This window comes from Saccopteryx bilineata, chromosome 7, assembly GCF_036850765.1.
Source record: "Saccopteryx bilineata isolate mSacBil1 chromosome 7, mSacBil1_pri_phased_curated, whole genome shotgun sequence".
In the NCBI taxonomy this organism is placed as follows: Eukaryota; Metazoa; Chordata; class Mammalia; order Chiroptera; family Emballonuridae; genus Saccopteryx; species Saccopteryx bilineata.
The window spans coordinates 78,316,884-78,344,142 of record NC_089496.1 but is presented as its reverse complement, the minus strand read 5'-3'; the positions used below and the strand labels follow the sequence as shown (position 1 = coordinate 78,344,142).

The window sequence follows — 27,259 nt, the reverse complement described above, 5'->3', positions numbered from 1 at the left end:
GGACTCACATACCAATCTTTTATTTTTTATTTTATTTTAATTTTTTTTTTGTATTTTTCTGAAGCTGGAAACCGGAGAGACAGTCAGACAGACTCCCGCATGCGCCTGACCGGGATCCACCGGCACACCCACCAAGGGGCGACACTCTGTCCACCAGGGGGCGATGCTCTGCCCTTCCGGGGCGTCGCTCTGTTGCGACGAGCCACTTCAGCACCTGGGGCAGAGGCCAAGGAGCCATCCCCAGCGCCCGGGCCATCTCTGTTCCAATGGAGCCTTGGATGTGGGAGGGGAAGAGAGAGACAGAGAGGAAGGAGAGGGGGAGGGGTGGAGAAGCAGATGGGTGCTTCTCCTGTGCGCCCTGGCCGGGAATCGAACCCGGGACTTCTGCACGTCAGGCTGACGCTCTACCACTGAGCCAACCAGCCAGGGCCACATGCCAATCTTTTAAAGAAAAGCTAAAACCTGTTCTTGGGGAAATGGATGAAATAAGGGGAGATCCACAGTTGTCCTTCTTGAGTCCCAGTCTCTTTAAAGAGAGAACATTAGACTCTAGGAGAGCAAGTCAAGTGCAGAATTTACTGGTTCTCTCCCAAATCTTAGTTATCCTGCTCACATCTTTTCTGACAAGTTCTTTTTCAGTGACTCGTCCATCTTTTTCAAACCTTTCAAAAGCATCAACTTCAGTTTTCTTGGGAATTCCTTTATTGCCTCAGTTCATCATTTTTCACAATGTTAAACTAATTTATATAATTTTACAGTGCTAAATACAAGGACACAAAGACCTGCTAATAAACAAAAACCTCTGGGAATCCAAGTCGGTGCAGGCAGAAGCCAGCTGCCATTCAAGCGGCCCACTCTCGGTGTGCGGGCTCAGGAGCCGGGGCCATCGGCTCGGGGAGTAGGCTAATCCAGCAACTTGCTCAAGCGGAAGCCAGTCGAAAACGCTGCCTTTTCAGAATCCTCAGTTAATTTACATAATAAATATAAATCTATGTATTTGAACATATATACATATGTGGTGTGAAGTAGTCTACTTATATTTTGCTAAGGGTTTTATTGTCGCTTAATTATTAAGTCTGGAGCAGATTTTACATTTTATCAAAGGTCTTGTTAGCATCTGTTATGATTCTGATTTTTCTTGTTTGACCTATTAATATTATAAAATATAGTACATTAAAAAGAACTGAAATATTCTTATATTCCTAGAATAAATCTCACCTTTCATGGTATATTCTTTGTTAATGACTTCTCTTTACCTATATTTTATTTACCTATATTCGTAAGTGAGATTGGTATAAAGCTCTTTTTGAAATGATCTTTTCTCTGTCCTTTTCCTCAGTTATTTACATCAATACAGCAAAACTGCAGATATTTTCAAAAATGGCTACTTCTATCTAATATAATAATCCTTCTCTTAAAAAAATTATTTCCAAAGTTGGTTGTCTAATCCTTTGATATTCTTAATATAACTACTAGGAAAACTCCAGAGCTTCCAATTCAAAGGAGAGAATCCTATTTCAAGGACATCATGGAGGTAAGAGCAGAAAAAAAAAAAAAGAAATGAGGCCAAGTGTGACTTCTAGGTGCACTTTCCCTCTCCTTCCACAGATTTTATAGCAAGTCCTTTTAGAATGAACTTTGACTTGGATATAATAAAAGAGGCTTAAAACAAGAATAGATCAGCCCTGGCCGGTTGGCTCAGTGGTAGAGTGTTGGCATGGCATGTGGAAGTCCCGGGTTCAATTCCTGGTCAGGGCACACAGGAGAAGCGCCCATCTGATTCTCCACCCCTCCCCCTCTCCTTCCTCTCTGTCTCTCTCTTCCCCTCCCACACCCAAGGCTCCATGGGAGCAAAGTTGGCCTGGGTGCTGAGGATGGCTCCATGGCCTCCACCTCAGGTGCTAGAATGGCTCCAGAGGCAACGGAGCATCTCCCCCTAGTGGGCATGCCAGGGTGGATCCCGGTCGGGTGCATGTGGGAATCTGTCTCTCTGCCTCCCTGATTTTCACTTTAGGAGTATACAAAAAACAAACAAAAAAACAAAACAAAGCCAAAAGAGCAACTAAAAGCCAATTCCTTAATGTTTTAATAGTCTGCAAAAATAACCACTTTTTGAGTAGTGAGGTTAAAAATATAATGCATATCAAGAAAAGCATGAGTTTTTTAATGAATAAAAATATTTTTGAAGTTTTTTGAAATATTAAAACATCTAATTTCATTATACCTGCCACTTTATCATTTAGTAAAAGAATATAAACTAGACTCTGTTTTTCTCTTAACATATATCTAAATTCATTAAGTTGAGTCTTTTTTTTAAACACTTCACTATATTTTGTTAGTTTAATGGCTTGAATATAAAACTGTTTTCATAGACGACTGCTTTCTAGCTCCATGTGGAAACCGCAGGTTTTATTTCTGTGAGGCCGGCAGACTATACAAGGGAAGACGGGCGTCCTGACAGACACTGGGAGGTTCTCTTCAGTCCGCACACTTGGCTTTTTTGCAAGCTGGAAGAGAATCATCACTTTCCTCTGATGGCCGAGGCTTCTTCACCGTGGAAATAATTCCAAAAGCAGTTTTCCTAGTTTCTATAAAACAAAGAAGGAAACCACAGTGCTTGAAGTTAAGACATGACTGGAAGAGGTATTTTAACAATTATCACGTTGCTCTGACTTACAGCACTAGCAAATTGTAAAACCATAATGAAATACTGAGTGCTGATGACATTTACTGTAATCACCCTTCAACTCTCAGTATATTATTAACATCTAATTCACTTTTCAGGATTACTTCAAGAGTAAAACTGGGGGGCAGGGTATATCTAATGGTCTGTCTGTGGCATCTTATCCGGCCAGAACCCAAGTCATAGAGCACAGAGCAGTAGATGCTTTACATACAGGAGAAGGACGGACGCATCACGACAGCAAGTACCACAGTCCCGTGTACTGCTCCCGTGGCACGTGTGAGCCACTTCATTTCACAGCACGTGCCACAGCTGTCCTCCCCACTAGATCATCAGTGTACCTCCGAAGAACCAACCATATTTATTGTTCTGCCAACACTGAGCGATGCCTGGTTATGTAATAGGTGTTCAATAAATAGCTGAGTGAATGAGGAAAATAAAACTCATTATGTTTATTGATCTCATATATTGGTGACAAACAAAGAAGAATAGGATTATTAGATGTTTAGGTCAGATCAGCAGCAGAGTTCTACTTAAATTTGGCCAACTTCTGCTAAAACCCTAGTGGGCCAGGCACTGTGTCATCTATAGAAGGTATAAACATGCCTAACACGGTACTTCTTCCTACAACACACTGAGATAAGTGCATCAGGGGCGAACAGAATAGGAATGGAGGTACCACAAGAATCAACTTTGCCTGAATAAATCAAGGAAGGTTCATTAAAGAGGTGGCCCTGGGAATAGGAGGGAGGGAGGGAAACGGAGAATATAGTGTTTCTCCGCAAAGGCATTAGAGAGAGAGGTAAGAAGAATATAGCATGGTTGGGGTATAATATGGCTGGTATGGAGGAGAAAGGTGAAAATATAATATTAGGGCAGGCATCCCCAAACTACGGCCTACAGGCCGCATGCGGCCCCCTGAGGCCATTTATCCGGCCCCCGCCGCACTTCCAGAAGGGGTACCTCTTTCATTGGTGGTCAGTGAGAGGAGCACTGTATGTGGCGGCCCTCCAACGGTCTGAGGGACAGTGAACTGGCCCCCTATGTAAAAAGTTTGGGGACCCCAGTATTAGGGGGAAATGAGGCTGGCAGAGTAGCTTGTGAAGAGGCACAAGGCCATGAAAAGGGACTGACTCTTAGTCCTTAGGACGTGGGAGGGACTAGGAAAAGACCTATTAACTGTGGAGGAAGAATCAAAAAAACTCAATAAACATGAATTTAGTTTAAGATTTATTTCTTATTTCAAGTAATAAGAGTAAAGTCAATTTTAAAGAGTTAAGCATTACCTTTTCATTTGTTAGTATTAACAAGTCTACTCTATTTTTGCTGGGTTTTTAAAAGCAATTTAATATATAAAAAGAACACGACTGCTCTCAAGATTATTAAAATGCCAACATAATCAGAGAGCCTCAAAATACATAGAAATTGCCAATGCTTTCCATTTCACCAAATGAAAAATGTTGCATTTAGAGATGTTTATTTGTATCACTACAGTTCCAAGTAGAAGTCTAAAAAAATGAGTTGAATGAATAAAAAAACAGAAATTAGCCTGGTCAGGTGGTGGTGCAATGGATAGAGCATTGGCCGGGGATGCTGAGGACACAGGTTTGAAGCCCTGAGGTCGCCGGCTTGAGCACGGGCTCATCTGGCTTGAGTGGAGAGTGCAGGCTCAACAGCTTGAGCACAGGGTCGCTGACTTGAGCGCAGGATCACAGACATGATCCCATGGTCGCTGGCTTGAAGCCCAAGGTTGCTGGCTTGAGCAAGGGGTCACTGGCTTGGTTGGAGCCAGTGATTAAGGCACATATGAGAAGCAAGCAATGAAGAACTAAGGTGCCACAACTACAAGTTGAAGTTCTCATCTCTCTCCCTTCCTGTCTGTCTGTCTCTCTCTCTCTCAAAACAGAACAACAGAAAAACATAGAAATTAAACTGTGAAAACCAACAAAATGAGTTTAGTTTTAAATTCTTCTAGTTCCATCTCAGAAGTATTCTATTTTTTAATCACATGAATATTTACTTCCTAATTTAAGCTGACAGTTATAAAGTAACTCTTAGTTCAAGTGTTTTGGAAATAAATTTTTATAATAGCAAGAAGTTACATTTGCACAGGGCTTTCGTTCACAAAGTGTTTTCACATAAGGTATTTCCTTCCCTCATCCTGTCAAGGAAAATCTACAAGTACCTTTAGCTTATTTATGAGTGTACTGTTTTGTTCATGAGTAATTAAAGCAAGCACCCCTAACAGGTCCACCTTGATCCAATGGCTGATTGAGAACACCAACCTTGTCAACTGGCCAAAGCCCCTGGCCCTGAACCACTTTCTCCGCCCCTTCCCTTCAACCTCAGAATGGCTACTCACTGGAAACCTACAGGATCCATCTAATTCTGATTCCCTGTGACAAGAGACTTCCAATGTTGAAGCTACTATGTATCCCACGTTTTCTGTTTTCTAGGTATCTATTCTTGCAGTGCTTTCAGCAATTCCTCTAAGAACCCATTAACCATCTTTCAGCAGCGCTCCAGTGCACTGCTGTCCTTCAATGTGGCACTAAGGATAGTACAGATGCCAGCTGGGGACTTCATCAATGCAGAGGACAATAATAATACTTTAAATCCCCTGGCCTCAGAACCCTTTCTTTCTTCTAACGTAACCTAAGGCTAACTTAGCAATCTTTGGAATACACCACACAGCTGTCTCATACTGCTCTCAATGCCGATTAAAACCAAGGTGACTATAATCAATCCTCTAAATGTGTGGTTAATTCTGCAGGGACAGCAAGCATAAACTAGGATTGCCCTGTACACATTAGGGTGAATGGCAATGTGACTGGAAGTCCACAAGTCTTCTAGTTTAGCATCTATAAAAGCCTCGCTTTACATATATGGTCTATGTTAAATACTTATTTTTAAGTCAAATGCAGAACTTCATATTTTTACCTATTACATTTTTCTAAAACCTTCCCTTTCTTGTTTTAGTCTACTTTGGGACACAAATCATTATCCAAACTCCTGATGATTCCTTACATTCAAGATAGACAAAAATAATGGCAGAGCTACCGAAGTATGAACCAACTGTTCCTTAATGTCAAGAAAATTTTGATAAAATCTTGATTAACTTGGTCATTCCCATAGCTTATGTGATGGGGTGTAGGCCATACAACAATTCGCAACTAAATATTTAAAAACCAAAAGCAAAATCATTTAATTCTCAGCAAGTCACTACAGTAACCAATCCTTTCAAATGGAAATCAGATCACTAAAATCCAGAGAAAACACACAAAACTTCAATAGCTTAAACTAATATTTGTGTGGCAAATAACTATGTCTATATGGAGCAACCTGTTCTGAAGTTTAAAACTCCTCTGGGTGATATTAAGTAATCTGCTTCTTGAGAGAATAAAGACAAAACAGAAATGTGTAAGTTAAAAAAAGAAACCAAAACATCTCATTTTCATTCTCCAAAGTCTGGGCATACCATATACTTCTAATTCTAATTTTATCTAATGAATAAAAAATTAAATGGCTTATAGTAGTGGAATTAACATGAAGAGGAAGATGTATGTAAATGAATGTAAGAAATGTAAAGTCTGCACATACTTGAACACGTGGACAAAAATGAGGAAAGAATCACAAGCTATAATAACTGTGAAAAGTTACAATTTGAGTTTGTTGGGTTTGTACAATGCATTTGCTGTTTTTGTGTTCTTAATGGCCTAACTTATACTGTTACTATTTCAGTTCTTCAACACTGATTTTCAGGAGGAAAGCACGCTCCTGTGAAGAGGGAGAGAAAGGAAGAGCAGAGACAGGCAGGGCACACACACACAGAGCCTGAAAGAGGGCCCTCAGTCCTCATTCGTAACACAAACCATATTCGTCACACCAGCTAGAGAAAGTAAAGCCTGCGGGAAGGATGAGAAGGCCCCGATGGGTGTGGCCAGAACTGGTTAAGCAGAGATGACCTAAAGAAACTCTGCAGGGCAGAATAACAAACGTAGATATGGCTCAATTGTCTGATGAAATGACTGGCCCCTAACATGACCATTCCTGTTTTCCCCGGAAGAACTCGCTCACCTCCATGGAGAAGCGCGGCCCGGCAGTTGGTGGACACGGCGGCCTTGGCGTCACTTTCAGAGAGCCCCAGCAGCAACCCTCTGCGGGGTCATTAAGGATTTCAACCCGGAGTCAGCCAAGGACACGAGACTAACACAAACTAACTGCCAATGTCAGTTCACCTGGTCATACTGAGAAAGACACTAACTCTTCGCCCAAATGGAGCATGTATTAGAAATAAGACTCATTTAACTCTGAGCTTTTAATCCAGTCCCTCATTCTTGTTTTCCTTCTCCTCTCACCCTTAGTCCAGAAAACAAGAGATAAAGCTCTCTATGACCTGATGTAATTTGTTTTTGAAATTCATTGGTAAATTTACAGTAAAAGGATAAAAAAAAAAATCTTAATTATTTCTAATTCCAAATTTCCTACAAGAAAACTTCAACAATTTCTTACTCAGAAAAGGATACAAGTTTGCCACATCATATGGACCTCTTATTTCTAAAGGCTAAAATAAAATAAACACAAAATAGACATGAGAGAAGTTATTCATAACATTTCAATGACTTCATCTGCAGTAAATTAATAGGATGATTAAGTGTATAAAAATAAGACAGTTATATAAAGTTAAATTCCGATTGTCTTCTTAAATTTTTGAAAATATAAAAAAAAACCTTAAAAAGCATTCTGTAACAGTATAAAAAAATTATATATACAAAACATGAAGCCCAAAAGGAATGGAGATAAATTTTCCTCTTCAGCAATTACAATGAGCACATACAGTTAAAAATAAAAACATGCAATAAACAGTCATTATATTACTATTTTAACTCTTCCCCTGGAAATGTTCAGTTTTACAGCGTGGACAGGAAAACGAGGCACTCAGAGGCAGGCTTACCTTTTCTGCAGCACTAGACAGAACTACATTCTATAAGATAGAAAGTGATCATTATTAATCTTAGAGAAATGTAAAAAAAGTAACTGAAGAGTCTCAAAATACAAATAACCAGCAATCACATTTTAACATTTAAGGCTCTATAAAAATCAACTTCTTTTCAGGTAAGGTAAATAATTAAAGTGAAAGAATAAAAATACCTCATGTCAAACTAAAGGCAGCTTATAGTAAGTGGAACAGGCCTTCTCATCAGATCTTACAGAAAATGAGTTAGTTTTAAAAACTAGTTGAAAGGTCATATAACTTAAATTCAACTTACTGATGACAAACATTCATTATCTAGACCAGCGTTTTTCAACCACTGGTCTGTGGACCAGTGCTGGTCCAGCAGAAATTTCATGATGGTCCTCAAAACAGTTAACCACCCTTTATCAGGTTGGAAAACATTGATCCAGACTCTTTCCCCAGTGGCTAAACTGCAAATCCCTTATTGAAAGATAAAGGCTTTCACCTTATCTTTCTCTCCTCACATTATTCTTCCCTCAATATTTTTCTTCCTGATAAAACCTGCAGATCTCATTGAAATGGAAGAATTTGTTCCTGTGCTTTGAGAACTTTCTGCTTTAAGGAATTGGTTTGATAACCCACTTTATTAATAATAAACTGCTAGATTTGAAAAACACCCTAAAGTTATGAAACCATACCTTTCCTTTGCAGACCTGCATCAAATTGAGGGCATTGGAGATTGTGTACCTTCTCATTGTGGAGTCTCTGATAGCGGGGCTGTAGACAAGTTCAAAGCTCAAGCCTCGGTCAATTGCCTTCAAAGGATATAAAAAAAATAAACTGTCAAGGATAAACACACACTATTTTCACTCAAGTTCTCTCTTACCTCCCTCTTCACCCCCCACTGCCTACTTTCAGCATGTCAAAGTACAGCCTTAAACAAAGGTGGATTTACAGGCTGTTTGGGTGTGACAGCACCATCCACAGGAGAAAACAGATCTGTGGCTTTATTTATCAAGTTTATCTTAGTTGTGGGGAGGCTGACTTTATATAAACAGGAATCAGGAAGAGGCAGTGTCCCAGCGGGGTGACGAAAGGGTTGTTATTCCATGAACTACTGAAAAGAAAAAAAGGTGTGCTCCGCATACTTAAGGTAAACTGTTTGCAAAGCCAGTAAACCAAGTAATTGGATCCCAAAATGAAGAAACAAAAGAATGAAGAGCTGAAAAATTTCCAAAGAACAGGGGTAGGAAGGCCTCTCAGGTAGGTCCTTTATTACATGTATGTTGAATGAAGGAATACAAACAGCCATGGCTGAGTGTCATGTGCCAGGCACTGGGCTGATGATGTGTAAATATGTACGGATTTAACCCTTCCAACACCTTTATAAGGCAGTACAGCAGACTGCTAACTGCCGCAGGGTTGTTCTCCCCTTTTCCTTTATTAATAAAGCCCCTTATTTTAAGTGGGGCTCATGGATGCCCAGCAAAAAAGGTGGAGGACTGGGCCCTCCATGATTCTGCTTAGCTTACTATGCAGCTGGCCTTTGATGTGAGAAAAAAGAACTTCTTACTCAAGGCACTGTGTATAGGCGGATGCCCACTGGTAAGAAACTAGCCTAGAAGTGGCGGAAAGGAGACTGAAATCCATTGCAGTGCTCAGCTTTCCTCTCCATCCACTCCCAGGAGGTAGGTTTGAGGCCAACGATGCCCGGGAACGCAGAGGAAAAGCTGACGTGATTCCTCCCTTCTAGAAAGGGCCCACTACTGCAGTGTTGACAACAGTAATGGGAAGCATCTCAGGGTTTCAGGCTGCAGGTGATATCAGACTCGCAATGGCAGTCACTTCACTACAGTGGGCTTTTGAATGAGCCACGGAAAAAGAAAAGTCATTGACAAGGTAGGACAGTCCAAGCCCCAGCCAGCCTGCTTGAATGGACTTTTACTACCCAGAGGACAAGGCGGGACTCGTCTAGCTGTAACTGCTGGAGGTCTACCCCTGAGTGTGTCCAGGGGATGGAAAACCTGTTTTCTGCCAGGACCGGCAGCCCACCTTGATTTAATTCAGGTGAACCTGGCAGGCTCCTTCTACTTCCCCTTCCTGAACACAAACTTTTTTTTATTCCACAATTGACCCCTTCCATAATTTTCCTTGCTGTCTTGAGGCTCCCAGATCTTATTTTGAATTTTCCTACATATCTGATATTAGTTTAGTTAGAATTTCAAACTATTGCCCTGGCCGGTTGGCTCAGCAGTAGAACGTCGGCCTGGCGTGAGGGGGACCCGGGTTCAATTCCCAGCCAGGGCACATAGGAGAAGCGCCCATTTGCTTCTCCACCCCCCCCCCTTCCTCTCTGTCTCTCTCTTCCCCTCCCGCAGCCAAGGCTCCATTGGAGCAAAGATGGCCCAGGCACTGGGGATGGCTCCTTGGCCTCTGCCCCAGGAGCTAGAGTGGCTCTGGTCGCGGCAGAGCATCGCCCCCTGGTGGGCAGAGCATCGCCCCTGGAGGGCGTGCCAGGTGGATCCCGGTCGGGCGCATGCGGGAGTCTGTCTGACTGTCTCTCCCCGTTTCCAGCTTTAGAAAAATACAAAAAAAAAAAAAAAATTACAAACTATTTCCCACACCAGAACCTTCCCCTCTCCTCTTTTCTGACTTTCCCCACCTCTTAGTCCTTTGCCTGTGTTGAGTATTTCTGGGAGTGGTATGTGTTATGGTACTCTTTGTACCATAGTTAAATGTATACTTCATTTTTCCTGACTAGCTTGTACATTTGAGAGCTGGTATAATACTTCTTTGTAACACACAACTGCCTTTTATACAAGTGTTTAAAATATTTATATTCTAAGTAAATAAATTGCAGTTTATGAAAAAGAGGTCAAGTGATAATGCTGTTCATTGTGGATTATCCATCATAAAAGAAACCAGGATGAACTTGGCAAACTGAAATTCACAGACAAACCAAAACACCTGCTTTAGCCAGAGTCTCAATGTCCCCACGGCTACTTCTCTGACCAAAAGTACTAATGAGCCAGAGAGGCTGCCATATTTCTTTTCTTCATCCTTCTAGATCAGGGGTCCCCAAACTTTTTACACAGGGGGCCAGTTCACTGTCCCTCAGACCGTTGGAGGGCCGGACTATAAAAAAAGCTATGAACAAATCCCTATGCACATGCACATATCTTATTTTAAAGTAAAAAAACAAAATGGGAACAAATACAATATTTAAAATAAAGAACAAGTAAATTTAAATCAACAAACTGACTAGTATTTCAATGGGAACTATGGGCCTGCTTTCGGCTAATGAGATAGTCAATGTGCTCCTCTCACTGACCACCAATGAAAGAGGTGCCCCTTCCGGAAGTGCAGCGGGGGCCAGATAAATGGCCTCGGGGGCTGTAGTTTGGGGACCCCTGTTCTAGATGCTGAACTAAAAAACAAGGCAGTTGGCTAGAGAAGAGGGGAAGCAAAAGATGTGGATGAACACAGGACTAGGTGACCAGGTTCCTAAGCATCATTCTAAATTGAATCTAAAATTTTGTCCCCTCCCCCATTATGGGGACCAAATTAAAATAAAAGTCTTTTTTTTTTGGAGGGGAAGGGAAGAGAAAAAGGAACATAATTATTTTAATTATTACTTTTAAGAAAAAGTTTTTGATTTTGAACTTAGCACACTAATCAAGGCTACTTTAAAACTGCTAACAAAATTGCGGCAGGGGCTACTGAAGGGTTGTGAATGTTCCTTTCATAACACCTTATTTTAAATTGATACAATATAGAGTCATTATGTGGGCGCTTGCTTCTAAGGCCATTCTAATGAAAATTGCCTTCAGCTCATCAGATGATTTTTCATAACAGCCTTTTCCTAAAGAATGACTGCCTGATTGGCTCTTGTTCACTCTCTGACCCAGGGTTCTGAAATAGGGGGCCTTCATCTCTAACGAGACTTAACTGTCACGGCGGTGCTACAAACCAAGGGCAGGTGTGTGATACTTCAATCAACAGATATTGGTGGTAAAATTCCAAGAATGAAGCAAAGCTTAACAGAGAGAAAGAAAATAGGGAGTTGATTACTGGGATAATATATGAATTCCCTGTTCATTTCATAAAAAATTAACTCTTTAGTAAATTCAAAGGATGACACTATAGGTGTATCATTCTTTAAGATGGGTAACTTGTTACATGATTCTCAAATCAAGTAAGATAAGGAAGCTACAGTCTTACTTGTATTTCTGCTCCTATCTGCCTTACTCCCACTTTCCATAATCACTTTTATTTCTTGTGTCTTCTTCCAGTTTCTTCAAACAAATATATATTACTTTTCATCTTTTTTACCCAAAAGGTAGCCTGCTACATTCTTGTTCTGACTTGGAGGTTCATGTCAGCTTATAACTTCCACACTGTTTTATACCTGCACAATATTCTACTAGAGAGGAATAGGCTATATTTAACCAAGCCTCTACTGATAAGGCTTTGGATTTTTTTTTAAATTTGTTTGTTTTGTTTTGTTTAGAAGATATATATATATATATATTACAGAGACAGAGAGTGAGTCAGAGAGAGGGCTAGGGACAGACAGACAGGAAAGGAGAGAGATGAGAAGCATCAATCATCAGTTTTTCATTATGACACCTTAGTTGTTCATTGATTACTTTCTCATATGTGTCTTGACCGTGGGTCTTCAGCAGACCGAGTAACCTCTTGCTTGAGTCAGTGACCTTGGGTTCAAGCTGGTGAGCTTTTTTTTTTTGCTCAAGCCAGATGAGCCCACGCTCAAGCTGGTGACCTCGAGGTCTCGAACCTGGGTCCTTCCACATCCCAGTCCGACGCTCTATCCACTGCGCCACCGCCTGGTCAGGCTAGAAGATATTTTAATGTTCATCCAAGTGAAAGATACAAACTGTGAAAAAGTCTAATATTATGAAAAGACTTATAATGACAACAGTAACTCTGATCACCCCCTGAATCCTGTCCCCCAGAAACAAAATTTTTAATTCTTTTAGCTGTTTCTTTTGGTTTTTAATTGTATATTTCTAAGAATGTTCTTCTTCTTTTTTTCAGAAAGACAGAGAGGCAGGAACAAAGATGAGAAACATCAACTCATAATGGTGGTACCTTAGTTGTTCATTGATTGCTTCTCATAATTCCCTTGACCAGGGGGGCTCAAGCCCTTGACCAGGGGTCATGTTTATGATCCCACACTCAAGGCAGAAACCTCCCTCAAGCTGGGGAGTCCGTGCTCAAACTGATGACTTTGGGGTTTCGAACCTGGGTCCTCAGCATCCCAGGTTGATGCTCACCCACTGTGCCACTGCCTGTCAGTCTCTAAGATATTTTAATATTGTTATTTGTGTATTATCTATTGACTTCCTGGGTTGTTTCTGTATATTGGTAAAATAAAAACTAAGTGGGATTTGGGGTATTATGGGTTGAACTGTGTCTCCAGATAAAAGGTATGGTGAAGTGCTAAGCCTCAGTACCTCAGTATGTGACCCTTTTGGAAATATGGTCACTATATATGCAATATATAGTTAAGATGGGGTCATACTGGAATAGGCTGGGCCTCTCATCTAATATGACTGGTGTTCTTATAAGATGACAGCCATGAAAAGACAAAAAGGCAGGAGAATGCATTGGTGAAGACAAAGGCAGAAACTGAAATTATGCAATTGCAAGCCAAGGGCCACCAAAAAGATTGCCAGCAAACCACTAAAAGGTAGGCAGAAGCTAAGGATTTCTCTATAGGTTTCAGAGAGAGCAGGACCCTGTGAACAAACATCTTTTTAAAAAAAATTAAAAATAAAAGTTTTACACTGACCAGGAGGTAGCACAGTGGATAGAATGTCAATCGCGGATGCTGAGGACCCAGGTTCAAAACCCTGAGGTTGCTGGCTTGAGCATGGGCTCATGTGGCTTGAGGGTGGGCTCACCAGCTTAGTACGGGGTTGCCGGCTTAAGTGTGGGATCATAAACATGACCCATGGTCGCTGGCTTGAAGCCCAAGGTTGCTGGTTTGAACAAAGGATCACTGATTCAGCTGGAGCCCCCTGGTCAAGGCATATGTGAGGAAGAAATCAATGAACAACTAAAGTGTCGCAACTATGAACTGAAACTTCTCATCTCTTCCCCTTCCTGTCTGTCTCTCTGTCTCTCTTTTGCTATTAAAAAAAAAAAATCAAAGTTTTACATAAAAATATGTCAATTTTAGCTTCCACATTGCTGTTCACACCATAAATTAAAACATATCTTTTTTTGTTAAGCCTGTAGTATGTAACCACAGTGGCAGCCAGGCAATTCATTTGGTTCACCCTGCTAACAACTTGATTTTAGACTTATGGCCTCCCTCATTGTGAGATGGCAAATTTCTATTTAATTAAGCCACCCAGTTTGTGGTACTTTGTTACCAATACAGTACAGTAGGTCAGAGGGTGAAGCATCTGTAATTTTGACAGTGTTGCCAAATTACTCACTCCCTCATAGATTGTTCCCATTTATACTTACAATCAGTATATGAGAATGCCTGATTTTCCACAGGTTTTCAACATGGTATCTGGATTTATGCCAGTCAGGTGATTTTAATGTAAATTCCTCTTACTATAATAAAGTTTAAATGTACTTAATCCATTTTGGGGGGATTTTTAATCTTTTTTTTTTTTAATTTAACTTCTCAATTTCTGGGATCTGAGTGAAAACATTTCCACCAGTCTTATTAATCTTTGAATTTTGTTTCTGATTTTTTTGGGGGGAGGGGGCTACCTTGATGCTGGCAAGTTTCCTGGCACTGGTCCAAGCATTGGATCAATAAAGTACTTAACAGATTTCAGTTCACAATATGTGTGATAGAAAAATCAAGTTTCTAGAGCACTCACACCCAGTGAAGTCTCTGTGCCTGATTCCTGGAACAGCTTCTCTGCCTCAGATACTACCTGCTGGACAGCTCTCAGAGGGGACTAACTAGATCATAAAGATAGAGACGGATAAGGATTAAAGGGCGTGCAAGTGCTGAAGGAAACATCAAAAAGAGAGCATAACACATACCATCACTGAAAATAACACAATATACTTAAAATCACTGTTGATGGCAATAGCAGTGAAAAAAATCAAAGGGAAAGTAAAGGTACATGCTGCTTTAAAAATTTCTCAAAACCCTAATTAAGAGTATGTTCTCAGTATGAAATTGTGTGCTTAAAGCGCCCTTTACATAGTCTTTTCTAGTGGTGGGAAAGGACAGCAGGTTAGAATAAAAGCTTTGAATAAATCCCAAGTCAACCCTTTGAGAGAGAAGTTCATCTGTGGGAGTAACATACTACCTGAGCTTCAATTCCATTACCTGCATAGTGGCGATAATGCACATCTACCCAACCCTAAAGGTGCTGGACTACAGCAGGTGTGAAAGTGCTTAAACTATAAATCTACATAATTAGAAGTCACTGGATTGTCCAAGCAGAGGAGTTAAATTTAATTTTTTAGAAACCCAACTATCATGTGGTAAATAGGATAGTATGTGATTCCCATACTCTAGACTTCAGAAGAGGGCTGTAGGAGACTTGAGGGAATGATGGTGATGCGAGCATGCAGAGATAACAGAGGACGGGTACATAAAAGTTGTACAGATGGAGTGCTGTGGTGTGATCTAGCCCTCCTTCACAATCCCAACCGTACTGGCTGACAATTACACGTGGCTTCCAGCCTCTAGGTAGAAGACTAATGAGTTCCTTATCCTAATGCTCCCGCTTTCCACCACCACAAAAGAAAAGAGCACAAACCTATCCAGATCTGTGCTGTTTCCTCCTATCCCCCAAAAAGGGATCCTTAGAGAGCCAACCTATCAACTTTTCATGGCCAAAGACAAGTTTATCCTTAGACCGAAGGAGCAGGCAAGGACCAAGACTTCAGACTGAATTGTTAACCACATTCACTCCGTGTTTTGCGCTTTCACTATGAATATATTCCCATACATTAATGTAAACATACTGTATCCAGATATTACCAGATACAAATAATGCATACATAGCTATATAACTTTTATTTACCCTAAACAAACAGCTCAACACCCTTTTCTGTATGTTTCCAGCTTCCTCTCTTCTGAATGAGAACTAGATGAATAAATTAATAGGGACTCTTTTTGCCGACTGATTCACACCACAGCCTACTTCTACATCAGAGAAAGACTAAAAATAACCTTCTGGAGCCTTTCCCTCTACCCATCATCTAGTTTTTATTTAAAAAAGTACGTAAAATGTTCATACCAGATTTTTAAGAAAAGTGGACATTGTTAAATACTTTATATTCCTCTCACTTGTCAAATTTTTACCTTTCATCAAAGATGTTAGAATTTTTTTTAAATAAATTTTTATTAATGTTAATGGGATGACATTAATAAATCAGGGTACATATATTCAAAGAAAACATGTCTAGGTTATCTTGTCATTAAATTATGTTGCATACCCCTCGCCCAGAGTCAGATTGTCCTCCGTCACCCTCTATCTAGTTTTCTTTGTGCCCCTCCCCCTCCCCCTAACTCTCCCTCCTTCCCTCCTGCGTCCTCCCTCCCCCCACCCCTGGTAACCACCACTCTTGTCCATGTCTCTTAGTCTCGTTTTTATGTTCCACCAATGTATGGAATCATGTAGTTCTTGTTTTTTTCTGATTTACTTATTTCACTCCGTATAATGTTATCAAGATCCTGCCATTTTGCTGTAAATGATCTGATGTCATCATTTCTTATGGCTTAGTATTCCATAGTGTATATGTGCCACAAAAGATGTTAGAATTAAAGTAAAAAATCATCACACAGCAGCAGCCTTCCTGAAGTTACAGGTGGAGTAGGGTGGGAAGCCCGGGGCTGCCTCTTCCTCCCCCAGTGCCCCGTTTCCCTCACCAGCACAGCACTGACATCGGCTACCAGCTCAGGACAAGCTTGCGGGTGGAGTGGGGTAGGACGCCCGAGGCCGTCTCTTCCTCCCCCAGTGCCCCGTCTCCCTCACCTGCACAGCACTGACATCAGCTACCAGCTCAGGACAAGCTTGCGGGTGGAGTGGGTTGGGACGCCCGGGGCCGTCTCTTCCTCCCCCAGTGCCCCGTCTCCCTCACCTGCACAGCACTGACATCAGCTACCAGCTCAGGACAAGCTTGCGGGTGGAGTGGGGTGGGACGCCCGGGGCCGTCTCTTCCTGCCCCAGTGCCCCGTCTCCCTCACCTGCACAGCACTGACATCAGCTACCAGCTCAGGACAAGCTTGCGGGTGGAGTGGGGTGGGACGCCCGGGGCCGTCTCTTCCTGCCCCAGTGCCCCGTCTCCCTCACCAGCACAGCACTGACAGTCGGCTACCAGCTCAGGACAAGCTTGCGGGTGTAGTGGGGTGGGACGCCCGGGGCCGTCTCTTCCTGCCCCAGTGCCCGGTCTCCCTCACCAGCACAGCACTGACATCAGCTACCAGCTCAGGACAAGCGGGATTTGGCATGGCCCCCATGCTAAGCTAGACATATACTTAATTTAACTGAGAAATTCTGGCAGTGCCCATTATAGGCGAGATATTGGGGTAATTAAAAAAGAACCACAACCCAGTTGGTGCTCTCTAGATGCTCACAGTCTGGGTTGAACAGTAGGGCAAGTTCACAGGAAAGCAACTGAAAGCCCTCGTCAAATCGGCTATCGGAAGCTTACCACTGTTGTTGGACATAAGAAATGAAATGCACTGCCGCCCAGTCTACAGACTCGGCCTGTGCATCACAGGCGACTATCTCCTCCCAACCAAAGACACAGCACCGTATGTGGACTGCCTCGGGCAAAGCCGTCCAGAAAATAGCCTTCCTAGTTCATTAAGATGAAGAGAAAGGTATAAAAGCTCTAAGTTAATGGTAATTTACAGAGCCACTGCACTGGCTAACTAAAGGGGGCGCCATTCATACAGAAACCAGATGGGCAGTTTGAGGCAGGTAAGGTTTCGGCAACCGGATGGGCAGTTTGAGGCAGGTACAGCTTCGGCAACCGGATGGGCAGTTTGAGGCAGGTAAGGCTTCGGTAAACTTCTCGAGTCCGAGACTGCTCCTTCTGGAGAGGACTCGCATGTAAGGCCAACCAGACTCAGAACTTGGGCACTGTGCTAGTTTATGCCTCTTACAATAGGCAGCTGGGGCACAACAGAGAACTCATGCGGCCAGAAATCAATAGAAGGGTCTTACCCCTGTGACTGAAGAACTCAATGGCTTCTGTCGCTAGTCTTCACGCCACACATTTGGGAAGTGAGCTGCTAAACAGACATCTCCAACTCTAAAATGGGGCGATTTGGGTTTTTTTTAGTGTTTACTTATTCATTGATAAGTACTAGCAAGAATGTGCTGAAACAATGATTTGAGCTTCAGTAATACTGGTTTATGTTCAGTACTCTTCTCCATATTTATCAGATCTGTTTTATAGTATTCCCTTTAAATGTATGACTTTAAAATTTTGGATACTTTTCAAATACAGTGTTAGAAGCATACTTTTAGGGGGAGAACATAAGCCAACTAAAATTTTTCCACACTGAATTCAATTTTTCTGCACCACATAGATCAATTTTCTCATTGTCTCCCCCTATTCTTGGCATCGAGCCAACTCCTTAGCAGCAGACAGGAAAACAATCTGAGAAGATTGCGACTCCAGAGACAAAAGAATAGGGGAGTTATCGATCTGGAAAAAAGCTATACATTTTTAATTTTCCAATTCTTACAGGATTAGGTATATAATCTGGACTGTGTATTAAACTCTTTTCCTTCTTCCATATAGTTTCTGAGAATGGGAGACTGAGCTTTGGAAGCCACTCTTTTAAAACAGCATCCTACCCCTTCCATTAGCTAGCTGCCAATGCAGAGGTGACAGGTGTGCCGACCTATCGTCAGCGCTGTGAACTATCACCTCTGAGATGGAAGCAGGCTTACAGGAAGGCAAGACAGATAGGAGATGAAGGGTAGAAAAAAAGAAACAGGAGAAACTATGTAGAAAGGTAATGAGAAAAATTCTACAGCAGAGAGAGGAACAAAAAGTCTCCTGAATGCATGGCCCTTCTTAGATAAGTACCTGGGCTTCTGTGTACACCGCACGCTTTAGTGCAGACTTCCACTCTGCATGGGCCGTGCCTACCATGCTCTCCGGCCTACCATGCTCTCAGGGCCCTGCTCCCTCTTACACCCCCTCCCCCCAGCTCAATTCCGGCTGTAAATGTCCATCCCTGCTAACTTTCCTTCCAAGAAATAGCTTTCATAAATTTTGGTTTGTAAGGCCTTTTAAAAAAACATCTCCATAATTTACTGTATGTTTTTTATTTTAAGCTTTCTTTCCCCCTTTAGTCAGTATACAAAAACACAAATCCTTCTAAAAAATGCTTCCTATTATCTAGCCTTTGTATCTTTCATCTAAGAACACTGGTTACTTCTGATCCTTGTCCAGTTTGTTATTCTAAGTTTTTTGTTTGTTTGTTTTTATAATTTTATTTATTCATTTTTAGAGAGGAGAGAGAGAGGGAGAGAGAGATACAGAGAGAGAGAAGGGGGGAGGAGCTGGAAGCATCAACTCCCATATGTGCCTTGACCAGGCAAGCCCAGGGTTTCGAACCGGCGACCTCAGCATTTCCAGGTCGACGCTTTATCCACTGCGCCACCACAGGTCAGGCCTGTTATTCTAAGTTTTTAGAGTTTCAAGTATAGAATGAAAAGTGTAATACTTACCACATTAATAGGGGGTCTTTTGAAATAAAATGGTAGTTTCTCCGTTACAGTTATGCAGACTAAATCCACATCTAAATGTGTACAAGCAACCTGTCAAGAAGGAAAAACAGGTAGGTAAGCTCTTTCTCATGGCCCATTGGAGGAAGCTGGTGGCTTCAGGATGGAGCTGAGCCTCTCTTTCCTGGTCACTGGCTGCTGGAAACCCACTGAAGTGGACACAGACTTCATACCTGTTAAGAGAAACATATTGTCACAAAAGCTGCTGACGCTCCGTGTGAAGAACGGAAGGGTTCTGTGCTTTGAATCAGTGGTGGGAACGACAAGCAAGGTTTCCTCATGAAGCAGGGTGTCCTGACCCCTGACCAAGTCCACCTGAGGAAGGGGCATTCCTGTTACAGACAAATCTGTACTTACAGATCTGTTCGGGGTGCACTGTGGATGCCAAGGTCAGTGTTCTCAGCCTGGTCATTGTAAGAAAAGGGGAGAGACTCCTGGTCTCATGAACACTACCACCGTGCCTTGTCGCCTGGGACCCGAATGAGGTAGCGGGACCTGCAAACTTATCCATCTCTCTAAAGAAAGATGTAAGAAACCCCCTAAATAAAGAAAGAACCTTGGACCAACGCATCCCAGATCCAGCGTCTTGCTATTCCACAAGTCCTGCGACACCAATGTCGGTGGATCACTCTGAAGGAACAATGTACTGAGAAAAATACGGAAGAAGCCTCAAAACGTGCTGGACTTCCGGCTAAGAGAATGAAGGAGACCAAAGCACAATGGCAAGAACAGACTGCCAAGAGGCGAAGCTGTCCTCTCTGAGAGCTCCATCTCTAAGTCTGGGTGCAGTCAGAACTGAGATTTTCTAAGAGTAACAAATAATTAAGATCAGACATTAAAAAAAAAAAAAGAAAGCTAAAAGGAAAACTGGTACACATTAAGAGTGGAAAATAAAGTCAATCCCAACATAAGGAAATATAAATACTGTTCACTCCAATGGTGGTATGATAGTTCTGTACTGACATACACCTGTTGAAATACAAAGTCAGTGGTCAGCCATTCCTTCAGGTTTGGTTTGAATGGTTTCACTGTGATCCAGCTGAAGAAGTGTGTTATGTCTACAGACCTTCTTAACAGACAGGGCCTAGAGACCCTCCTACTCACGGTCTGTCACATAAGGACGAGTTTGCTCAGAGATGCTGCGTTTGCGGAAAGGGGAAATGGTCTGAAATCCAAGAAAAAAAATAAGCCGACTGTTCCACTTTTTCTCCAAAATCATTTATTTTTGTGCTAGGAACTATCTCAGGCCTGTGGCTCCTTCCAGTCTATTGAGTGACTGAAAACATATTATCATGGCACCACCAATGGCATTTTGTTCAAACACTGATAAAAACAATTTACATGAATAGTCAAAATAGAGCTATTACAAATCAAGCGATACTGAATGCATTTTCCAGCTTTTTATTTCCTTTTCTAATATTTGCTATCACTTGTTGATCAATACTCTGCATTCACATCCAAAAGAGATTTGAAACTGCTTCCAAAAACTGCATACAAGATAAAATAAATAGATAATAGAATCAGGATAAAAGGAAGACCAGAGTAGGAAAATGTATTTGGGGAAAGGTTACTAGCTTAGGAGTATAGGCCAAAAGACATTGCTAGAAATGCCTGTCTGGCTATGACTTTGCACTATTTGATTTGTAGTGATAAAAAGAATAGGCTGTTTTGTACTGTATTAAAAATAAGACATACTGATAGTGCTGGTATAGACAGAACTGGTGAACAAATTTAAACTGCCTGGTGGCTATGCCAACAAACCAACATCAGTGGCATGGAGCGAGGGAAGGAATAAGGAAGGAAAAGGCAGGGGGGAAATACTAGGGATCTCTTTAGAATCCCTGCTTTGGGCACCCCCACCTCCACCCCGTGCTGCCTGGCTTGAAGACAGTGCCAGTAACTTAGGAAGCCTGGGAAGTGATGCTGTTTTGGCAAAAACACTTGGCTCATAAAAATTTGCCCCATCCCAACTGCTACAGCTGTCCAGCTCACAAAAGAGTCACTGGAAATTTAATAGGAATGGATGAGGAAAAGCTCTGAATAGCAAATAATACAAGGTCAGCTTCTGCTCACCATTTTTTTAAGTATCAAAATGGCAAAGATCAAAAAGATCAGGAATACACTGCTGACACAAAAATGAATAAACAGGCACTCACAGGACCCTATATCAGTATGGTCTTCAAAAAGTACTTTAGCAATAGGTATAAAAACTGTAAGTGGGCCCTGGCCGGTTGGCTCAGTGGTAGAGCATGGGCCTGGCGTGCAGAAGTCCCGGGTTCGATTCCTGGCCAGGGGCCCTGGCCGGTTGGCTCAGCGGTAGAGCGTCGGCCTGGCATGCGGGGGACCCGGGTTCGATTCCCGGCCAGGGCACATAGGAGAAGCACCCATTTGCTTCTCCACCCTGCCCCCCTCCTTCCTCTCTGTCTCTCTCTTCCCCTCCCGCAGCCGAGGCTCCATTGGAGCAAAGATGGCCCGGGCGCTGGGGATGGCTCCTTGGCCTCTACCCCAGGCGCTAGAGTGGCTCTGGTCGCGATAGAGCGACGCCCCAGAGGGGCAGAGCATCGCCCCCTGGTGGGCAGAGCATCGCCCCCTGGTGGGCGTGCCGGGTGGATCCCGGTCGGGCGCATGCGGGAGTCTGACTGTCTCTCCTCGTTTCCAGCTTCAGAAAAATACAAAAAAACCCAAAAAAACAAACAAACAAAAAACTGTAAGTGTACACACCATCAATTTCACTTATAAGAATGTATCCTATAGACCAGGAGTCCCCAAACTCTTTACACAGGGGGCCAGTTCACTGTCCCTCAGACCGTTGGAGAGCTGCCACATACAGTGCTCCTCTCACTGACCACCAATGAAAGAGGTGCCCCTTCCGGAAGTGCGGATGGGGCCGGATAAATGGCCTCAGGGGGCTGCATGCGGCCCCCGGGCCTTAGTTTGGGGACGCCAGCTATAGACTCTATAAATATATTCTATAGCTATATACCCTACAAATGCTCAAGGATATTAGTACAATAGTCACTACAAACTCCAATCACAAAAGACTAGATGCAGTTAAATGAGTCAATTTTACTTAAGTGAATTATAGTTCCTTCATACAATGCTGTATGCTGACTCCTAAAAGGAAATGAGGTGTATTTCCAACTGGCATCAGGGAACCCTCTCCAAGTTATACTGCTAAGTGAACAAAAGCAGGGTGTTATGTAAAAAGGAAGGAGAGAGGGACGAAAGGGGCAACGAAGCATGGAAAGACTAGGGAAACAATATTTCTGAAAAGATACACAGAACTGTTAGCCGTGGTTGTCTCTGGAGAAAAGGGAGATGTTTTAGGTGGGAGGACAGAATACTTTTAGATGCTTACCTATTTGAACTGTTTGAATGACCATGAACAGAAATTATTTTTCATTAAAAAACTGATTCATTTGTTTAAAAGCCTGCTAAAATAGTTCCCAGACTAAAGCTAAAATAGGCCACTTTTTATTTATATATTGGTCTTTTTCCCTCTCCTATATAACTGGCTAATTAGAAAATATCTGCTATGCTGGTTTAAGTACATTCATTACAATAAACTTTCAGTAACAAAGAACAGCTCCACTCCCCTCCCTCTGATGCCTCAAATGTAAAATGTCTCAAATGAATTATTTTGCTACTGTACATAGCTTTCTATTAATCCAAATGTTCAACTGATATATTTAGGTAACTATAAAAGCATTATTCACATTATAATGAAATACTTTCTAAGTCATTAAAAAGATTAAATGATGTCCAAACAATATTTATGCTTAAGCATCATAATTTATTACAGTGGTTTGGGCAGGTTGTATATGAATTCACATTAGTTATTCTTATCTTTTTTCTTTTTGTTCAAGGTCTCCTATGAGGATTTAAGGAAAGCATATTCTCAAAAATGCACACATCTACTCATAGATTTATTTTTAATTTTACAAAACAAGGGGAACAGGCCCTGGCCGGTTGGCTCAGTGGTAGAGCATCGGCCTGGCGTGCAGGAGTCCCAGGTTTGATTCCCGGCCAGGGCACACAGGAGAAGCGCCCATCTGCTTCTCCACCCCTCCCCCTCTCCTTCCTCTCTGTCTATCTTCCCCTCCCGCAGCCAAGGCTCCATTGGAGCAAAGTTGGCTCTGGCGCTGAGGATGGCTCCATGGCCTCTGCCTCAGGCGCTAGAGTGGCTCTGGTTGCAACAGAGCGCCACCCCCTGGTGGGCGTGCCGGGTGGATCCCGGTTGGGCGCATGTGGGAGTCTGTCTGACTGCCTCCCCGTTTCCAGCTTCAGAAAAATACCAAACAAACAAACAAAAACAAGGGGAACAGGAGGATAGGGGTTCATAGTCCTCTCCAAATCCCCTTCGTGGATGTCAGGTTAATACATCTTGGTATTTTTTCTTTTTTTGTATTTTTTCTGAAGCTAGAAACGGGGAGAGACAGTCAGACAGCCTCCCGCATGCGCCCGACCGGGATCCACCCGGCACGCCCACCAGGGGCGACGCTCTGCCCACCAGGGGGCGATGCTCTGCCACTCCGGGGTGTCGCTCCGCTGTGACCAGAGCCACTCCAGCGTCTGGGGCAGAGGCCAAGGAGCCATCCCCAGCGCCCGGGCCATCTTTGCTCCAATGGAGCCTCGACTGGGGGAGGGGAAGAGAGAGACAGAGAGGAAGGAGAGGGGGAGGGGTGGAGAAGCAGATGGGTGCCTCTCCTGTGTGCCCTGGCCGAGAATCGAACCCGGGACTTCCACACGCCAGGCCGATGCTCTACCACTGAGCCAACTAGCCAGGGCTTACATCTTGGTATTTTATGATAAATATTATGCAAGGCAGAGTAAGGCTTAGTCTGGGAAAAGAGAGATGCCCATAAATAGTAGCTCTCCACCTAGTGTGTTAAAAAGTCCCCTGAAGAAGTTATTAAAAACGGAGATTACCAGGCCCTACTCTGGTGGTAAATGCAGTAGTGTCTAATTATCCTCATTTTAACAAAGACGCCAGCAAGTGTGAGGCTGGGAGGCAGAAGCACAGTGCTGAGAGATACTCGCTTTCCTCAGGTACCGGTAGCACGCTCTACAACAGTGCTCTTGAGAGGCTGGTAGCCATTGACATAGAAAGCAAGAAGCAAATAGAACTTCTATTTCTATTTATTTTTTAATTCACTCTCTTAAGTCTTGTTTCTTTGTGTGTATTACCTTTTAAAGTATACTGTTATAATGAAATATGTAAATAATTTACAAGAAAATAGACATACATATATTGGGGCTTTGGCCTCAAATTATTTTTTATTATTTTTTTTCTTTCATTTTTCTGAAGCTGGAAATGGAGAGGCAGTCAGACAGACTCCCGCATGCGCCCAACCGGGATCCACCGGCATGCCCACCAGGGGACGATGCTCTGCCCCCCTGGGGCGTCGCTCTGTTGCATCCAGAGCCATTCTAGCGCCTGAGGCAGAGGCCACAGAGCCATCCTCAGCGCCCGGGCTATCTCTGCTCCAATGGAGCCTCTGCTGCGGAAGGGGAAGAGAGAGACAGAGAGGAAGGAGAGGGGGAGGGGTGGAGAAGCAGATGGGCACTTCTCCTGTGTGCCCTGGCCAGTAATCGAAACCGGGACCTCCGCACGCCAGGCTGACGCTCCACCACTGAGCCAACTGGCCAGGGCCAGCCTCAAATTATTTTTAATTGATAGGGTGCACAATCTAAGTCATTTGGAGACCGCTGGACTAAATACCCTGAATTCACCTCGCCCTGTCCAGTCACTTACAGTCACTTATATCTTAAATAGGAATAACTAACTCAAAAGTTCCTGAGGCTTCTCTGTCTCTCTGCCAATTCTACCCCTCTGCCTCCATCCCAAGAAGCCCTCCCACAGACTCCCCTCACAATCTTTCATCTTTGCCTTACTCCCTGGGTTAGCTATGAAGATGAAGGGTTTATCTATGAGACATCTTCCAGATATTTGTAGCAGAAAAGAATATGTGTTTTCCCATGGAAACCATGTTATTTAAAGTGGATAGGTTTTACATGCCTAATTGTTAACATATGTGTGTATCCTTTTATGACTCATCTTAGAGACTTATCTAGTTTTAGAATATCGCATCTACAGGGATATCTGTTAAATTAATCAACTTTAAAACCAAACAAATGAAATCAATTACAGAATACAACCTCTTAAACAATTAACTGCTTGCATTTAGCCTGATTCCAGACCATGACAGACTTTAAAATGCTTTTAATTGATTTTCTGTAGAAAACAAGTAGGGAGACAACTAATTTGAACTGAGTCTTAGAGAATGGGTAAGATTTAGACAGATAAGAGAAAGTTATTCGAATTTTAAAAACTGCTTTATTTTTGTAACTTTTTGAGTGTCTGTATAATCAATTTCAAACAAATACTGTGTGAATTATTTATCACCTCTTCTTTCTTCCAGAATACTGTTTCACACCGCCATCAACAATGAGTTCATGCTTTTAAATTCACTTTTTTAATAGTCTGAGAAAAACAATAAGATAAACATCTAAGATAAAATTGCTGTATGGAATTATAATGTATTTGAAAATCCAAATTATATTATATACTATCCGAGATTTAGAGCAAATCACTTAGCTTGAGCCTCAGTTTTCTCTTCTACAAAATGGGGAAAGCAACAAATATGTGTCCCAATTATCCCTCAGGATTGTTGTATTAAAGGTAAATAACATGGAAGTCTTTGGAAGGTTATATAGATGTATGCCTTCCAGCTGGGTCATGTTTTTAAGGGTTCTGTTTATTTCTCTAATGATCAGCAAATGGCTAGGACAATGCAAGTTATATGCTCTTTTAAATCAATTTTGAAAAACATGTAGCACACACATTGGGTATGTTACCAAAGTTACTGTACAACGTAACCGGGTTCTTATTTAACAATAAAAGAAGTTACTATGTAACAGATGTGGATGGAAAGTGCACCAGAACCTCCTGTGGAACTTGAAACAAACATATCCAGACCCAATCCCGAACGACTGGATCCGTATCTCCAGGGGTGGCGGCTGAACACCCGACTTAAAAGTTACACAGGGTCTCTGATGCCTAAGAAACACTCCCTTCTATTGACCCTTCTTCCTGAAACACAACTGAAAATTACCATAATTGAACATTTCATGAAAGGAGTCACCCAAAAGAAAGTTATTCATATATAAATTGTACTGTTTCCCTGCAATATATGCACTTAAAAATTGCTAGTATGCCTTGAAAACTAAATTTACCACACATCCGTCTTCTTTGTCAACAGCTCCATCTACTGGATAAGCTTAGACAAAATCTTCCTATAATTTTAGAACAGGTTTTGCTGATAAATGAACTATGCTGTAAAAATCAAAACATCAAAGGCCAGTATATATTTCTCCCTGCAATATCCTTTTGGTGGATAGACTTTTTGCAGATGGATATTGTTTGAATCTAAAGGCAACATTCAGAACTTTCTAAAAATATCTCTACCTCACTTCACAATGTAAAGCATATTCCTGAAAAAGTGTATGATAGCTGATTTTTTTTTCCCTTTCTGTAATCATTTAAAATGCTCATTATGTTCTATCTCAAGTTGGCAACAATAAGCATAGCTGTTATACACCTTTCCCTCCACTGGAAAAAATCACAGAAACGAATGCCAATTTTAAAAGCACACACGGAATTAAATTCGTAACGGTTCTCAGATCCGAAAGGGAGTTTGTTTTTTTTTTCTTTTTCTGAAGCTGGAAACGGAGAGAGACAGTCAGACAGACTCCCGCATGCGCCCGACCGGGATCCACCCGGCACGCCCACCAGGGGGCGATGCTCTGCCCCTCCGGGGCGTAGCTCTGCCGCGACCAGAGCCACTCTAGCGCCTGGGG

General features: G+C 42.3%; 1 protein-coding gene and 1 non-coding gene across 2 annotated transcripts in view; both read right to left on the bottom strand.

Annotated features, from left to right (window-relative positions):
• Positions 1-354: 354 nt before the first annotated feature.
• Positions 355-430, bottom strand: TRNAV-GAC (transfer RNA valine (anticodon GAC)). Its single transcript has one exon. It is a non-coding gene; the product is annotated as a tRNA-Val (tRNA).
• Positions 431-646: 216 nt separating this feature from the next.
• Positions 647-27,259, bottom strand: part of RPP30 (ribonuclease P/MRP subunit p30) — a 36,331-nt gene continuing 9,718 nt past the window's right edge. The window contains exons 6-11 of the mRNA XM_066239878.1: positions 19,343-19,432; positions 8,339-8,455; positions 7,638-7,667; positions 7,210-7,247; positions 6,761-6,840; positions 647-2,588 (exon numbers count right to left, since the gene is read on the bottom strand). Coding sequence (XP_066095975.1) covers positions 2,479-2,588; positions 6,761-6,840; positions 7,210-7,247; positions 7,638-7,667; positions 8,339-8,455; positions 19,343-19,432 — 465 coding nt within the window. The 3' untranslated portion in view covers positions 647-2,478. The remainder of the gene's footprint in view (positions 2,589-6,760; positions 6,841-7,209; positions 7,248-7,637; positions 7,668-8,338; positions 8,456-19,342; positions 19,433-27,259) is intronic.